A 17,308-nucleotide genomic window follows, 5' to 3' on the forward strand; every position below is an offset into this window, starting at 1 on the left:
TGGCAACACACTCACACCGAAACACACAAAAAGAACAAATGAAGAGTGAAGTGTTTCCTGTTCGCCACCTTTCATTATAAATCTCATAACATCTCCCACACTTCTGGAGACACCTTTTAAATCGCTGATGTTGCCCTGCCTAGCTGTATATCTTTCACTCAACATTTGAGAAACAACGAAACCATTTTGAAAAATACTTTTTTCCCCCTCAAATGTACAATAATTTCATTCACTGCTACCTAATGAAATTAAACATTTACTTTTGGTACTGTTTCTTTTGGTGCAACAATCAAGGATATTTAACTTTATTGTAGTACAAATAGGAAAGTAATTTTAAAGCAGTAAGTTTGGAAGTAATTTGTGAAACATAGATGTGTTTAATTTAATAGTACTAATTAAATATGATGTGATTCAAATCTTTAAAAAGGATTTTGTTGAAATATTTTTTCTTATCTCTTTAAAAAAATATATAAAATATAATATAAAAAAATAATATAAAATAATATATATATATATATATATATATATATATATATATGCAGCTTGGCACAACAGTCCTTGTAGGCTTTTATGTTGAAGGTGAAAAAAGTAAACATCCGGTCTGTCTTGCTGCCGCTACAGTCAGCTTGACAAGCCTGAAGTTGTGCGGCAGCTTGAACTCTGCTCAGACCACAAAGACCTCCAGTCCTCCGCTGTCAGGTGAGCTTCAAGCCATTCACTTTTTGGCATGTTTTAGTTTTAAACTTAACTTTTAACATCAATAAATATTTGTCATAGTTAGATCTTACAAAGTGTTGGGGTGACTTTCATTGTAGTTTTACTTCTAAAAAGTGTACACAGCCTAAAAAGTCTGTTAATATTTATTGCTGCTTATTTATTCCTGCAACTTGTTGAATGATCCCTATGTTAAAACTTAGAATTGGACTTGGTTACTGCTGGGTGTTTCTCGAGAGTCTCCATGGTTGCTGATCACATTTCCAAAGCAAGTCATGGCTTGCCTCTCAACAATTTAGCGCCTCTCTTTTTAAGGAGTGCTTAATTTTCACAAGTCCCTGAATTTTCCAGGACATTTCCAATAACTGATATATTATTCTCTTTCATCACTTCAGATGGATTCAAAAAATGACAGGTCCAAGAGGCCGATATCTGGCCACTGGATGTATATTTCGAGTGACACTCACTGCACATATCCCATATGGCCAAGGTTAAACCGAAGGAACACAAGAATGAACACGCATGCACAGATGTCCAAATTTAACGTCAATAAGTTACTATAGCAAATACTGACCACAAATACTCTGGCTTTCCCCTCTGAAAATCTTCTTAAAATAAATATTGACACCAAGAAGAGAGGATGTTGGTAAATAAATAATACACGCATGAAACATCACAGAGCTTTTAGTTGGCTAGGGCCGACTATCCCACAATACCCCCCCAAAAATTGATTTTTGTTATTTGTTTGACGCCATCGGGCGAGTGGTCCACGTTAGACTCCGCCTCTGCTTCTGTTGCCAAAAGTCAGTCAAGAGGGACTTCGGCTCACTACTAATAGTTCGGATAACGTGCAGATGAGTACGATCTTGAAAAAGGGATTGTGTTGCCAAATTCAAATTTCAACATGTCTTCCAGCAGAGCTCCATTGCTCTTCCAGAATGGCATCAAAGACCAAAAAGACGTCATCCACGTAGCCCATCAAACATGAGGGGCCGCGCCGCAGAGATGTTGGCGTGGGCCGCCACCCTGCTGACACTATGTACGTGGATACGGGCCGATATTTCTCCCGGGCAGCCCACGTGTCCTCCAGGTCCCCGCAGTCAGGTGGACTTCTCCGTCAAATACCCGCTGCCCCGTTTCCAAACCGAGCACCCCATACAGAACCTGGCGGCAAACCCGCTACGCCCAGAGGTGTATGTCGCTTCGCGGAACGCGGTGGAGGCAGTGGACGACGACCTGAGCAGGTTGTGGGAGGTGAAAACAGGGCCGGTGGGGAGTCCGGAGTGTAAAACCTGCCACGTGTGCAACATCAAAGTAGATCCCAGTGACCCAGTGGATACGGACAATGAGGTGCTGCTCCTGGATGCCGCACTACATTTCCTGCCCTACCTGTACATTTGTGGCAGTACCCAAAAGGGCATTTGCTTCTTCATTGACATTGAGGTAGTGCCGCCAGAACCTCGGTGTTTATACAAAGAAAACCAGAATTCCCCTTCTTACTGCCCCGACTGTCTGGCCAGTCCGCTGGGCACCAAGGTCACGATTGTGGAACAGGCGGCGACGTCGTACTTCTTCGTGGCAGCCTCCGTAAATGAAAAAGTGGTGCAGGAGTTCCCCCGCAGGTCAGTGTCTGTGGTGAGGCCCCTCTCTACCGAAGACGGATTCCAAATGGTGATGGAGGGACTGACGGTGCTGCCCCACCTGAGGGACTCGTACAGCATTGATTACATCTACAGCTTCTCCACCCGGGACTTTGTCTACTTCCTATCACTGCAGAGGGAGAACCCCTCCAAGGACGATTCAACCTTTCAGACCCGATTAGGGCGGCTGCCGGTGGGGACTCACGAGGTGTGGACGTACCGCGAGCTGGTTCTGGAGTGCAGGTATGAGCCCAAGAGGCGGCGGAGGGAGCCTTACAGGGATATCGTGTACAACGGACTCATGGCGGCCCACTTCGGGAAAGCGGGAAAGGATCTGGCTCTGGAGTTGAGGGTGGACGAGACAGAGGACATCCTCTATGGTGTGTTTGCGCAGGTGAATGTGGACCGAGTGCCTCAAAAGAACTCGGCGCTGTGCGCCTTCTCCTTGAGCGACGTTAACAGCAAGATTGACTCAGGTGTCGAGGACTGCTGCAGGTCGGGACCGGAACAATTATCAAGAGGACTGTGTCACTTTCAGACGTGCGAGAACTGCCCACATGAGGTGAGTCATCTTTGATACCGAGCCCTAGCCAGGAAGTTACCGGTTCTTGACCACAAGGGAAACAACCATTACCAAAAAATCTGGTGGACTTTCACAACCTAGTGTGAAGCGTCATGTCAAAAACCTCCTGTTAGTTACAGAACGTTTCTCTCTTTACTCTACCATAAAACATAACCCCACTGTATCAGCTCAGGTCAACAAGAAAAACTCGTAATGGCGACCTTTGAACCATGCAATGTGATTCCAGCATTAGTCAGGCCAGACATTCCATGTTAGTGTGACACAGTAGGACAGCACAGTTCGGCGTGTTGGATCGGTTCAAATCTCAGTTCTGGAAGTCCTGCGATGAGTTTATGTATGCTCCCTGCAAGCATGTGGAATATGTACAACCTCCACACAGAGATTTTTCAATTGAAACTAGAATCCAGATCTCCTCGAGGTGAATTTGGCATCCGTACCTATATTGAAACATCAGAACTGTAAACAGATCAACATGGTCACGTCTCATGCCCACGAACCATGAGCACCAAGTCCACTTGGAAAGGTCCCAAGAGCTTTTGGTGTAAGAAGATACTAAAATTAGCGTTGCTGCTTTCATTTTTACGTAGAAGTACTCCCCCCATACACAATTTAAAACCCCATTGTGTTTTACTGACACATTTGTGACAAGCTGTCATCAAATTACCCTTAAATTGGTGTCCCCAGCAAAAGCAGCTTGGGGAATATCCTGTCTTAAACAAATAAAAAAAAGATAGGGCAGAGCAGTATGGCAACATGTACAGTGGGCCCCCGGTTTAAGAGATGAATCCGTTCTGCGGTTGGGATCGTAACGTGAATTCGCCGTATGGCCGTATGTCATTCGACATTCAAAAACCAGTTCTCATTCGCTCTGTTAAACTTCCAGCTTTGACAAGATAGCATATCGGTGCAGTCCACTCGTCTCCTAAAAAGTGTTCACCAAGCCCGGCGGATGAAAAATTCAGTGTGGGGGCTGTATTATGTAAACAAGCTACCCTGCTTTTCATAATGCTGTAAAATTCCTAATGATTCAGTCACATATATTTTTAGAAATAGGAAACTGACAAACTATTTACTTGGTTACGTAAGTTCACACTTGATAGGTGGGCAGAAGCTCAATGAAATGTGATGTTTTTTTTTTTTAATACGCTCCCTTCAGCAACACGTTTATCCTAGTTATAATTATAATCATTAGACTGTAAAGTTGTAGCCAGTGAGTGTATATTATGTGCTGTAAACCTCTGGGAGAGAAATGAATGAAGGTGTGTGAAAGAGCACAGGCAAATGACAAGTCTGGGAGGGATGCATGCATGAGTCAGTAGCGCACGTTACCATGCCCTGGTTTTCCTCAACGAATGACTACTTTATAGTGGACAGGCCAGACACTAAATATAAAAACGTTTGTGATCCAGTCAAATGATTCGACCGTGCAGCTCGTCATCTTATCTTAGTTACAAGCAAAGGTTTCTTCTAAAGGTGTGGTCTTTTATTTTTTATGGAGTTCAAAGCGTGTCCTTTGAGCAGAGTGTGTACACGGACGGGAATGCCTGCCAACAAATGTGCAATAAATCCTGCTGATAAAAAGGTGGAATTTCAAGGGGTGGAGTGACTGCTCTCAAACAGGAAATTGGAGTAGGATGGAAATTATTCTGACATACGTTTGGATCAAGAGTTTAAAATAGGTGAATTCATTCGCTCCAAAATGTTGTCACAGTGGAGTGCACCCTGGGATGACCGAAAGAATGGCGTGCTTGAACTTGTTTAGACACTTTGAAAGTGGAGGGACTGTTTCTAACAGTCATTCTATTTCATGAACCACTCCTATTCAGTGTTTATGTGTGAGAGCGTCAAAAGTTCCCTTTAAGTTGATCCAAGAACATAGGGCCTTGCAGTTTTATTGGAAGCTCGTTAGTTTTGACTGCGGGCAAGATTGAGAACTTCCTCCTTAAAAGTATACAAAAGAGGATGTGAAGGTTGAGCCACAGCGAGGGAAACATATGGATAGAAGAGAATGTGTGAAAGCATTAAAAGGTTGGGGTAGGTGGTTCCTGAAAGTGAAGACCAGGAACAGACTGGCAGGAAATTGACTCTCAATGTACACTGGGAGGCAGGCTGAGTCTGAATAAACATAACAGAGCAAATATTTAAAAAAAAATAGATAATAAATAAAGAAAAACCAGAGAGATATAGAAATTAAATGCCAATGATTTGCGTTGGAAAGATGTTGCATGAGTAGCTTGTACCGGTCCCTCCCAAATGGAAAGTTCCGGGTCCTTATCTCAACTCAGAGCTTCCGTGGTTTCCTGGGGCTTGATTCGGTTCCCTCCAGGTTCCACACACAGTCCACAAACATGTACAGGTGCATCTCAATGACACCACGGTGATAAGCCACGGTGCATTTTTTTTTAATTTCCCAGGCCCCTTCCCTAAAAAATACTTGAACGAACCCTTATTCGTACACAAGTAAGAGGACAAACAAACAAAAAATGAGCATGTTGAATGTGGGGCTTTTTTCCTTCCCGGTTGTTAGTTCAAACAACAACATATGAAGTCAAGATGCAAAAGAGCACCATCATTTTGAAACACGAAGCTTTTCACGTATATTTTCAAAAAAATAGCCGACTGCACAGATACCAGTACATACTGTAGATCCTTCCCTCTGGCTTGGTCATGTTTCCTTTGTTTTCTTTTTGCACGCTGCTTTTTTGTGTTTGATAAGCTTGATGACACTGGCACTTACATCCGCTCACTATCCATTTTTTTTTTTTTTTAACTCATGACTCTTCATTGAGACACTTTGTGTTTGACAGATGCTAAAGTCAGCCGATTGGACAAATGGTCATTTCCAATTTCCATAAAAGCAATTCAGTGTGACTGAACCACCCCAAGCGACGATCCAAAATAATTTGGGACTTCTACACATTCAGTGAACCGTTTCATGACTGTGTTTGTTTTAGCAGTTTTGGGGATTATATTGTACAAGAAGCGAAAAAATACCAAAAAAAATATCTGATTTTTTTTTTTTGTGTTTGTCCCAGTCCGGCAACGCCACATGCACAGACAAACCCACGCTGGTATCCAAACCATACTACAGAATCGACTTATTCAACCGACAGATGAGGGATGTCCTCTTCACATCCATCCTGGTTACCATTAGTGGAAGAAAAACTCTGGGCCACTTTGGGACTTCAGATGGAAGAATCCTCCAGGTAGCTGACTTCAATTTTGGTACTGACTACATTTGAATCGTTGCATTAACTGCTTGGCAACTGCTCCCTTTGCGGTTTTAGGTCATTCTTACAGTCGACACACCCTTTGTTTTTGCCAACTATTCTCTTGGAGAGATGCCAATATCTAGAACAGCAAGCATCTTCAATGATGACTCACTTCTTTTCGTGTCGGAAAATCAGGTATCATTTTTGCACCGTCCGTCATGGATGATGTTTATGCTGTAGCTTCTTTTCACCCTTGTCTCCATCTATTCCCAATGCAGTTGTTTAAGGTGCCTACCATTGGACCAGGCTGTATGCATTTTGTGACATGCTCAATGTGTTTGATGGCTCCGCTCTTCATGAACTGCGGCTGGTGCGCAGGAATGTGCTCAAGGCAGGACGAGTGCACCTCGGTGTGGAATAAACTTTCTTGTGCCCCAGTCATAACAGAGGTAGCTTTGTGGCCGGCCTGATCAAACCAACTGGAGAGTTGACATTGCTCACCGGAGCGCTTAATTGGGGTGGATTGTTTTTTATCCGCAGTTTTTCCCCAAGATGGCACCCGCTGGAGGGGAAACTGAGCTGACGCTTTGCGGGAGAGAGTTTCAATCCCCTCAAAGACCGCCCATTATCAACGGTGTCTCCCACACAGTCACTGTTGGCTCGGGGACGATGTGTACTGTCCTGCCTGACAAAAGCAGAAGCCAAGTGTGGGTAGCGTTCAAGACAATCATCGCTTTCTCTTGCAGGAAAGCATCCTCATAACATGGTGTAACCATGTGTGACTAAATGCATGCAACCCAGTGATTTTTTTTTAATTCATTACTCCTTTTACATTGCACCTTGCGTGAGAAGAGTGAGTTTTGTATTTAATTATCTCTCACTAGTGCTTCTTGCAGATGAATAGGTGTTACCGCCTGCAGTAAATATGTGTGCTTCTTCCTGTATTGTCAAGCTACATCTATTTTCCATCCTTCTATCCATTAGGGTTAGGGGTAAGGTAGGCAACTCTGGTCCCAGAGAGCCGCTGCCCTGCAAGTATTCGATGTCTCCTTTCTATAACTCACCTGATTGAAAATAATCAGGATCGTTATCAGGCTTCTGCAGAGCTTGCTGATGAGCTGATTATTTGAATCAGGTGTGGAGACATCAAAAACATGCAGGAATCCAGCTCTCTAGGAACAGGGTTGCCTAACCCCGTCTTAGTCTCTGGAGCCTATCCCATGTGGACAGGATACAGCCTCAACTGACTGCCAGCCAATCACAAATTCATGGGTGCTCATAATATTTTTCATGGGTTACTCATATGAGAACCAGGCCGTGGTGTCATTCTCAGTGTCGCTCCCACACTAAGCTTAAGTGTGACACTGAAGCCATAGAGGTTTACCTGAGCTGAATCCAGTATACTTTTCCTGACGCAGGCTCGTTTGCAAGCTGAAGGAGGAAGTGTCAAACCACAATCTGACAATCACTCTGGAAGTTCACGAGGGGAACACGAGGTCTAAGTACTCCATCGAAGGCGCAGCGCGGGTGTCTGGCTTCTCTGTTGTGGTGAGGTGGCGAAAGGTTACACCATACAATGAAAGCCTCGTAATTGTGATGAAATTAATTCTAATGTGTCTAATTAGGAGCCCAGCATAATGCAAATCAGACCAGATCATGGCCCTGTTTTTGGCGGTACGCTGGTCACAATCATGGGCCGCAACCTTGATTCTGGAATGCAGAGGGAAGCCTTCATCGCCGATAAAAAGTGTCACATTCAAGCGTAAGCAACACTGCTATCGAACAACATCATTATTAAAATGACAATTTTGTGCTCTTATGGCCCATTCATCACATATGCCATTGATGGCATCGATGTCTCTCCAAAATGATGCTGATCGATTCTCCTCCTTGTGGTTTGTCAAATGGGATTTTCCCTCATATATCTACCCAGAAAAAAATCAAAAAATTTTAAACCAGTTTCATGCATCCGATGGTATATGATGATGTGGTGGACATCCCCAAGCAGATCGGGGATCTTAAATATTCTGACAAGAAACTCACCACAGCATAACTGTCAAGATTATTTTACAGACAACTCATAATCAGACCTTTGGTGACTTTGGTTAGAAAGGAATTAATTGTTTACATATTAGCCCGATTTTATTGATATGTGCGCTCCTCTCACACTGCATTTGTGTCCAGTGTTCCTTTGGAGGAAAGTGGGACATTGTCTTCAATTGTATGCCTCACGGCAGCTGCGGCTAATGTGGGGAGCGTTCCCGTTAAAGTGGTCATCGACAACTTTGAGGTCACCACCACTAAGACGTTCGTTTACAGGGAAAACCCAGTTATAACGTCTGTATATCCTCATTGCAGTTTCAGCAGGTATGATAGAATGGACTGATCAAAAGTGACACAACATCAATTCCGGTATCACATGGAGATCTTATTCTTTTGTTTACTTATGCTGCCCTACAGTGGCTCCAAGTTAGTGATTGAGGGTCAGAATCTTGACTCTGCACACAAAACTGTTCTTCAGTACACTCCCAAAAGCTCCCCAATGGAAATGTACAAACTGGTAAGTTTAATTTTTCTGTTATAAACCAAAAATGATCATGGATCAGTGCGATCTATTGTATTTTATAATTTGGAAAATAAAAAATGTATGTATTAAACCTTCAAAGCAAACATAAACGAGGCCTCACGCTATTTTGTTTTTGGTGTGGTTGCCGCCTCTTAAATGTGATCACTTTCTCTCAGGAATGTAACGGCACAGGAAACGCTACCCACATGACATGCCGGGCCCCCGCATATCCATTTGACGTGTCGGAAGACAGGTCAGACATCGGGGAGCTTTTAATTTACATGGACGGCAGGAAAAACGTGTGGAGGAAACGTTTTGACTACCACCCTGATGCCAAAGTGATCCCGTTTGAAAACGAAGAGAACGTATTACTTCTCAAACCAGGACAGACCGAAGTTTCGCTGCATGTATGCTTGCAAACGCTTAAGTTACTCCATCCATTCATCATCGCATGTGTATAATAACAAAGATCCTGTAAATGCTCAAAACAGCATCACAAACTGAACACGGTGAACATGTGCATGAAGATCACCATGACGATCGGGGACATAGACTGTAATGCCCAGGTTCTGATGAATGAACTGACCTGCAGGATTCCTAAGAACCAAGTGATCCCCAGTGAGGGATTGCCAGTCAGGGTGAGATATTAACACTATCAAATTACAGATATTAACTCGTAAATACATTCATCATCCATAGCATTCATTACATACAGCATTTTATTGGTACGGTCAGTCCATGAGAAGGCGATAAGAGAATTCTTAACGTGAAACAAGCTACTGTGAATACTACATTTGTTGTCACATTGCTATCTTTTTTATAATCTATAATCTAAATGTTTGTAAGTAAAGTGGGCCCCGTGTTAGGAGATTAATCCGTTCGGCAGTTGGGGTCGTGGGGCGAATTCGCCGTATGACGGGCAATCCAAACCTATGTTAAATAGCTAATGCGTTTAGAACCCCAGATAAAACCATCAAAACAGTACATAAATATGAAAAATTGGTACCAAAATGTGTCGCTTGTTATGCCCATATTCCCTAATAAGGGTTATCTCCATATCAATCATCTTCTTACTTCTCTCTTTAACATCGCTAGCAATCTTGGGACTCATGGCTAACTCTTTCAACTTTGAATTAAGCAGCAAAACACACAATAAATATGGTTTTGTAACCACTTACAATCGAACAAAGCTTTACCGTTGCGCCGTTTTGAAAAAAGTGAGGCCGACCAATAGCAGACCAGAATTGTAGTGACGCATTGCAGGGACGGTAACTGAAAATAAGTGTAATTACCTAAAAACGCCTGCAGATGGAGACGAAACAACCCAAATACAGCCAAGCCCGTAGGGTCAAGAGTTGTTTTGGGCACAAATCCGAGAAAATGTCATCAAAAGGGAATGAAAAAACTCAGTATTCCAGCTCGCAACAGGAAACTAACGTAAGTCAGGGACGTTGTAACACAAGGGTCCACTGTAGTGAGTACATTCGGGATTTTCAGCTGCCTTCTAATGTGGGGTCAACAGAGAGTACTAATTTCATGAGCAACACATCTACAGCCTGTTTTGCTTGCTAAGCCCCAGGTCTGAAAATATGGACAAGTGTACATAACATTGTAGCTGATTACGCTATATCTATATCTGCTGCAACAGGTCTCTGTGAACGGCGAACCTAATCTTGTGGGCACTGTACTCTATGAGGACGACAATCACGACTCAGTCATCGCTGCCATTGTATTGGGTGTAATCTTCGCTTCGGTGGCAGGTGCCGGAATCGCACTAGTCGTGATGATTCATTTGAGGAAAAAGAAGCAAGGTTCGATTCGGCATTTGGTAAACAGTTGTCACAATTTCCGGTTCGGGCGTTTCGTTGCTTCTTAAACACGTTTGTGATTTCAGCCATCATTGAGAATCGTTTAAGCACCAGACTTTCGATGAACCGCATGGGCAGCCACGCTGAAATGTCCCCAACAGGCGACTATAGGCAAGGTGAGATATTGACTCATGCTGATGAGAAGAACTTGCAGAATTGTGACTGAGCATGACCGCTTCATATTTCTGTAGTTTGGGGTTGCATTTTTTGAAAAGACGTCACTTGTGTCTTTGGTTAAAAAGTCATGTGAACATCTACGATAGATGGACCAGCCCAAAAGCCAACGTCCAGAGGACATCTGGTGATGGCTGGCTTGGCTCCTCCTTTGTGACAGTTGCATCTTCTCCATGCTTGTGTGGAAAACAGATGAACGAAATGTTTCTTCAACTTTCTTCAGCCTATGTGTTTCAGCAGATTCTGGCCAAATGTCTGCTTCAGGAGGAATGGCCTTTCAAGGTCTACTGTACGCTGCCAGCTACGATCATCTCGCTGTTCCGCTGATTTCGCGAGACAGCGTCTCAATGATCAGTCTCAACGCCGACCTGCTAGAGGAGGTCAAGGATGTCCTTATCCCTGCTGAGATGCTCAGAATCGAAGATAGCCAAAGCATTGGCAAAGGTAATAAATGCTTTTGAGGTTCTGGAAAGGTCAAAGGTTTCTTTATTTATACCTAGTTTGATCAATTTTCTAATCAAAGTGAGCGTTCCACGTAATTTTTCTTCTCACGCAGGTCACTTTGGGACTGTGTATCATGGATATCTGAAGGACAGCAATAAACAAGAGATCCACTGTGCTGTCAAATCACTGAATCGTAAGTAAACAATGTTTTATCAATGTATTAATTCTTCTTTTTTGTCTGAGCCTGTAATGTCCCAACAGGAATCACCGATCTTAAGGAAGTTGACCAATTTCTCAGAGAGGGAATCATCATGAAGGGCTTCAACCATCCCAACATTCTGTCTCTGCTTGGCATTATGCTCCCCAAAGAAGGGCTCCCCTTGGTAGTCCTGCCATACATGAAGCATGGTGACGTGCGGCATTTCATTCGCTCAGCGCAGAGGGTAACATTTCACAATCAAACCTCCCGGGACTTTTGACTGTCAGTGTTTGCTCTGCAGTGGGATGTGTGTTTGAAAACATTGGATAAGTCAGCTGTTTGCCGTTTACTTACAGTATGTTTATTTGTCCTGCACAGAATCCGACAGTAAAAGACCTCATAGGCTTTGGACTGCAGGTGGCCAAAGGGATGCAGTATTTAGCTCAGAAGAAATTTGTGCACAGAGACCTGGCTGCACGGAACTGCATGTGAGAATGCACACTATATCACACATTAATCGGGAAAAATCATTATTCCTGTTTGTTCAATTACAAAGTAATTTTAACAGCGTTTGCAGTTTGTATGTTTGGTGTTAATGGATTGTGTAAAAGCTATTAATTGTTGTCCATGCTCACTTTTAAGGCTGGACGAGACATTCACCGTCAAGGTCGCAGACTTCGGCATGGCACGTGACATTTATGACAAGGAGTACTACAGTATTCAAGACCACAAAAGTGCAAAGTTGCCGGTTAAGTGGATGGCCATCGAGAGCTTGCAGACGCAGAAGTTCACCACCAAGTCGGACGTGGTCAGTGGACTTTGCTGCATGTGTTCACTTGCTAGACACAAGATTTTTTTTTTTTTAATTACAAAATACCAGTGCCACAACCAAATGTTTTCACGTCTTCAAGATCAGATAGAAGTATTCCTCAAGAAAATCGAATGAAAATATGATGACAGCTTTTGAATGTAGGTGAATTTTGTGTATCTGTCACTGCGAATCATTATTTATGATTATTCATTATACAAATAGTGGTCCTATGGCGTGTTGGTGTGGGAGCTGCTGACCCGAGGAGCCAGTCCATACCCGGAAGTGGACCCCTATGACATCACACACTATTTACTGAGGGGCCGTCGGCTACCTCAGCCACAGTATTGCCCTGATACTCTGTAAGACGCTCTTCCAATGACCTCGGCATCACGATTTGATCATGTTTACACAATCACCTCTCACACATTCATTCCACAGGTACTCCATCATGCTGGCATGTTGGGACCCGGAGCCCGAACGTCGACCGACGTTCTACAGTTTGGTCGCAGACGTGCAACACATCCTGTCTTGTCTAACGGGAGAGCACTACATCAACTTGAAGGTCAACTATGTCAACTTGGATCAGGCCAGGGCTTACCCCTCACTGACCGCGTCTGCGGATGAGGCAGAGGGCTCAGAGTCGGACACAAGCGGTCAAGACGGCAGCTGAGAACCTCTGAAGCTGATGAGCAAACAATTCCGTTTTTCAGGATTCCAGAAAGAGACTTACTGCGAGTTTGTTTATTTATCTTATGTTATGTAGACTGAAAGACAATGTACATGCTAAAGACCGATACTGGATTTACACTGCGTGGATCACACTTCATTTTTTTTTTTTTTTTAGGAGCAATATGACATAACAAGTCATGGAAGCAAAAATAACAACAACAAAAAACAAAACAAAAAATCGAATCAGATACATCAGACCGGAAAAAGATGTAGAAACACCCTGTCAATGTGAGCACAGCCGGTGCAACACATAAGAACAAGCAAAATTGTAAAAAAAAAAAAAAATAATTACATAAAAAAGCAACACAAGCAAGATGGAAATAATGATCTAATCTCAATTGCGCTTAGTGTGAAAGATGGGCCTATTTATTAGAACACAAAGCTGCTATACTGTTGTATGAATAACACAGAATAGCATTTTCTGCCATCTTGTGGAAAAGTATATTATCGTGCTGCCAGTCGCTGTCACGCGAATGGATAAACGAATAAAGATTATTTGTCCTAAGAGAGTCCAACCTACAAAAGCGTAGATAATATTGCTTCCATTATTCGAATGAATGAAGCGTGATGTTGACCCTGGCCCACAAAACAAAAACATACCATTTAATGTTTGTTACTTGTGTACTGTATTTTTGTTTACTCCCATGTTGATTCTTGTGGAGTTACTCACATGTATCTGTGTCACTTGAAATGTACATAGAAAAAAAAATCATATACTGTATTTACATCAAGCTGAAATTGAGTCGAATTACGTGCAGGATAGATCTAACCAATGATTAGAGGGGCATAGCAAGTTCCGCCCCCTGTTACAACGAATGATCTGGAGAAAAACTCTGAAAAAATGAAATACAAAAGAGGCCACGTGAATGTAAAATTTAGCCTTACCGTTTAGTTTTAGTGATTTCTGTGAGTATATTGGCAACATGGCATTAAAATCAATAAGTACTCAAGCTCAGGTAGCAACTTCAGTGAGTGCATATGTGGGTACAACAAAGACAAAACATAAAAAGACAAACAACTCCTCCCTACCATGTTTGTGATGTCACTTGGGAGTAATGCATTACAAAAGTAATGTAATTACTATAATGCATTACTTTTTGCTGTAACGTGGCAGTGTAATATATTACACACACAAAAATAGTAAAGTTATACTCGTTACAAATGAGAGTAACAAAATGCATTACAACGCATCTTTAGCCTGACAGTGGTCACTATGTGGTCACTAATGTGACACTATGCTGTGAAGCTAAGTAATAAAGGGATTAAAATACCAAAAAAGATTTTGTATCTTGTCTTCAAAGGTTTACAATTATTTTTTATTATTATTATTATTATTATTATTTTATTATTTTCATGAATCGTTTTTCAGTTTCATTTTTCAAGAATAAAGCTTTCTTTTCAAAAATGTATTGTTACCGTTCAATTAAGTCAATTAACGATGACTTTAGATTGATAATTATGAACTGTATCATTAAAAAAAAAAATCACATTACACAACACTCTTTTCCCGTAAAAATAAGAGTAGTTAGCATGACAATGTTTTTATTCTCAAAAATAGCAATACATATACGTTTAGGGTTCAGTTTGGGTGTGCCCTAAGAGAGAAAATTCTCGAGTCCCACACAATAAATAAAATAAAAATAAACAATAATAATAAAAAATAAAAATAAACGATGCTATTTTCTTTAAACTGTCAATGTAAACATGCGCCACGATTTTGGGGCAGTACCTTTTATCTGCGCTTGAGGGCACTAGACTTCCATTGAGGTTACTGCTGGCTGCCGCAGTGATGCGCCGCAAGACGTCATTACAGTAAAGGTGTTACACAAACACCCCCCAAGTATCCCAGCATTCCAAATTTACTAAACCACCGGATATCTCACCTTGGCGTCTAATTATTGTAGTAATGAAGTTAATTATTCAAGTAAATGACTTTCAGGGTAAACTCAACAAAAATGAGCTTTGCCTCTGCAGTCCTTTACTATTGGCTTTGTTGCATTACCCCCCCCCCCCCCCCCCCAAACTTATGTTAAACCATAAAGGTTCAACTATATATATAGTTTTTGTCTTAGTATTGTCTCCCTTGGCTTTGCCCCCAGAACCCAGAATGAAGTTAAAATCCTCCTATTGCAAGTTGAAGTAGATTCAACAAATCTGCTCTGATGTCAGTGGCTCAAAATAAAGCAGATGCAAAAGTGTGTTGACATGAGTCAACGAGTGTAGGATTCTTGTCCACGTGAAATAACGGCAAAAGACATGCTAATTTGTCCCCCAAACTGAGAAAATTAAACTTGAATACATATCGAAGGTACCAGTTTATTCAGACATTGCAAGATGAATATAATTTAATTTTGGCTTCTGCAATTACAAGAGGAGCTGAAAGTGGCGGACCAAAGCACACACCCCTCCTCCCACCCTCGTAAAATGCACAACATTTCAGGAGCGCTTAAATGAAGAGGATGAAAGGTTTACTATATATAATTCTTGGTCCTTGGGCATTTATTGCTAAAGCATTTCACATGTTTGCAAATAGTTGCCTTTTTGTGTTTGTTGAACTATATGTGCAGCTTGCATAGATCCACACACTAACTGATGCAGATTGGTGATGAAGTGCTGCCTCCAGTAAAAATGCAGTCTATTTTAATGCCAAAACATATTTCAGTGAAAATTTAATGAAGTCTTATATCTTGGTTGTTGACATTATTAGTAAATCAGAAATAAGCTAGTTTGACATGACACAGCAAATATGCAAGTCATATTAACCTTATAAATTACCACAATGATGAAAATACTTTCAGACCCAAACTTCGTTTTTTAAATTTTTTAATCTAAAGTATTGGAAATGGCTCACTCTCTTGAATAATTCTATGTTAATGTGTCGATTAGCATGACTATTTTTGTTTCCCGAATGAAAAGGGCATGTCTGTGGAGATACAAAGATACCTCCTGATTCCTGCAATATCCAAGCCACAACACACACAGACACACACACACACACACGAGGGGCCAACTCAGAATGAGCAATAGCTTAAAAGGCTGAGGGCAGACCCCTAAAGCCTCTTCAAATATTAATTTTGTTGTCTTGGAGAATACATATTTATAAATATTTTACGTTCACACACTTACACTGTGCAATGCTGCAAATACCATGCACCAATGGTTTGTTGCGTTTCATAAAAAAGTAGAGAACCTTGTTTTTTTTTGCTCGATCAGTCTCTAGATAAAGACTTTTGTACATTGGTTCAGCAGCTGTTTAGAGAATCAGTTTGATTGGTTCGATTCACACTGCAGCCTGAAGTGAGCAATTCCATTTTTTTGCCCCTATCTGACCTGCACCGATGTTTTAATGGCAGTGTGAACGACACATAACAGATTTTTTCAAATGTGGCCCGGACCACTGAGAGATGCGGTACTAAATCTGACATGTGTCCGATCTTTTAACGCGCTGACTTCAATCTGAACGGCCAGGTTGCGTTCATCCGACTAGCACGTAACAAACAAGCGACAAATGTCTCAAAAAGGTAGAAGCAGCTTGGAAAAAAAACAAAAAAAAACAATAGTGGACCAGGCGAAGAAGTTTGAAAATATTCTGAAGGAGGGAGAACAAAGTGTATTTTCTATGTGTGTGTGTGTGAGTGTCTCAGAGGCGTTGCTGTCACGGCACAAAATGTTATGGCCAAATACTGCACATTTGCTCCTCCTTTCTACCATAAATGTAACAGATTGAAAATGTTGTGGCTCCGGTCATTTGGCCAGTTAATTGGCCATCCGCTGAAGTACTTTCATAAACGCGAACATTAAGCACGCCCGCTGTGTGTGGCGTCACAGTGTCCTCCGTGCATGCAGGGCAGTTTTGAGCTGTTTGGTGATCACACACAGGTGACATGCATGTATTTGTGAATGTGAACAACCTCACAAAAAATCGTATTTCACAAAAGGTTGAAATTGAGCATTGAGCTCGTGATGGCAAAATCAAAACACTGATTTGGTTTGTACCGAAACCAAGGTGGGACGTCTGATTTGTGGTGTGTATCAGGACGGTATCATGTGACTGTTCTATTTCAAGTTCCATTTCGCCCCCAATTATAACAAAGATCAGTCTTAGCATTTTTTCAAAAATGAAAGTATCTTCAAACATTCCTTTCGAAACAAGTGATCTGCTTGACTAATATTGCGTATTGACGAGAACATACTGCATGTAGGCGTTAAATGAAATGAATGAAACGACTTGTGTTTCAGTTTGTTATTAAAGAAAACTTTAATCACAGCCGCATCCGTTCCTTTGCAGCACTCTTTGCTACTTTATTTTCCTCCCCTGAATCAAATGTGCTATCCTTGAGCTCGCCTACCATCGGCACATACCTGAAT

General features: G+C 41.9%; 1 protein-coding gene across 4 annotated transcripts; it reads left to right on the forward strand.

Moving 5' to 3' along the window:
• The first annotated feature begins 663 nt into the window (after positions 1–663).
• On the forward strand, positions 664–13,083 carry mst1ra (macrophage stimulating 1 receptor a). 4 transcript variants are annotated; one of them, XM_088424369.1, is made up of 21 exons: positions 664–699; positions 1,630–2,916; positions 5,973–6,143; positions 6,225–6,344; positions 6,428–6,598; positions 6,690–6,856; positions 7,568–7,697; positions 7,775–7,911; positions 8,334–8,516; positions 8,610–8,709; positions 8,892–9,122; positions 9,207–9,353; positions 10,364–10,526; positions 10,610–10,699; positions 10,995–11,201; positions 11,314–11,394; positions 11,463–11,644; positions 11,779–11,888; positions 12,043–12,208; positions 12,434–12,570; positions 12,650–13,083. In XM_088424369.1, exons 2-21 carry the CDS (start codon positions 1,699–1,701, stop codon positions 12,879–12,881), a joined length of 4,143 nt encoding a protein of 1,380 aa, XP_088280495.1. In that variant the 5' UTR covers positions 664–699; positions 1,630–1,698; the 3' UTR covers positions 12,882–13,083. The 4 variants fall into 4 exon arrangements, with proteins under 4 accessions (XP_088280495.1, XP_088280494.1, XP_088280496.1 ...); XM_088424368.1 differs by having other exon boundaries at positions 666–699; positions 1,633–2,916; XM_088424370.1 differs by having other exon boundaries at positions 666–699; positions 1,633–2,916; positions 10,998–11,201.
• Positions 13,084–17,308: the final 4,225 nt, after the last annotated feature.

This window comes from Hippichthys cyanospilos, chromosome 9, assembly GCF_059441005.1.
Source record: "Hippichthys cyanospilos isolate Australia breed blue-spotted pipefish chromosome 9, RoL_Hcya_1.0, whole genome shotgun sequence".
Classification (NCBI taxonomy): Eukaryota; Metazoa; Chordata; class Actinopteri; order Syngnathiformes; family Syngnathidae; genus Hippichthys; species Hippichthys cyanospilos.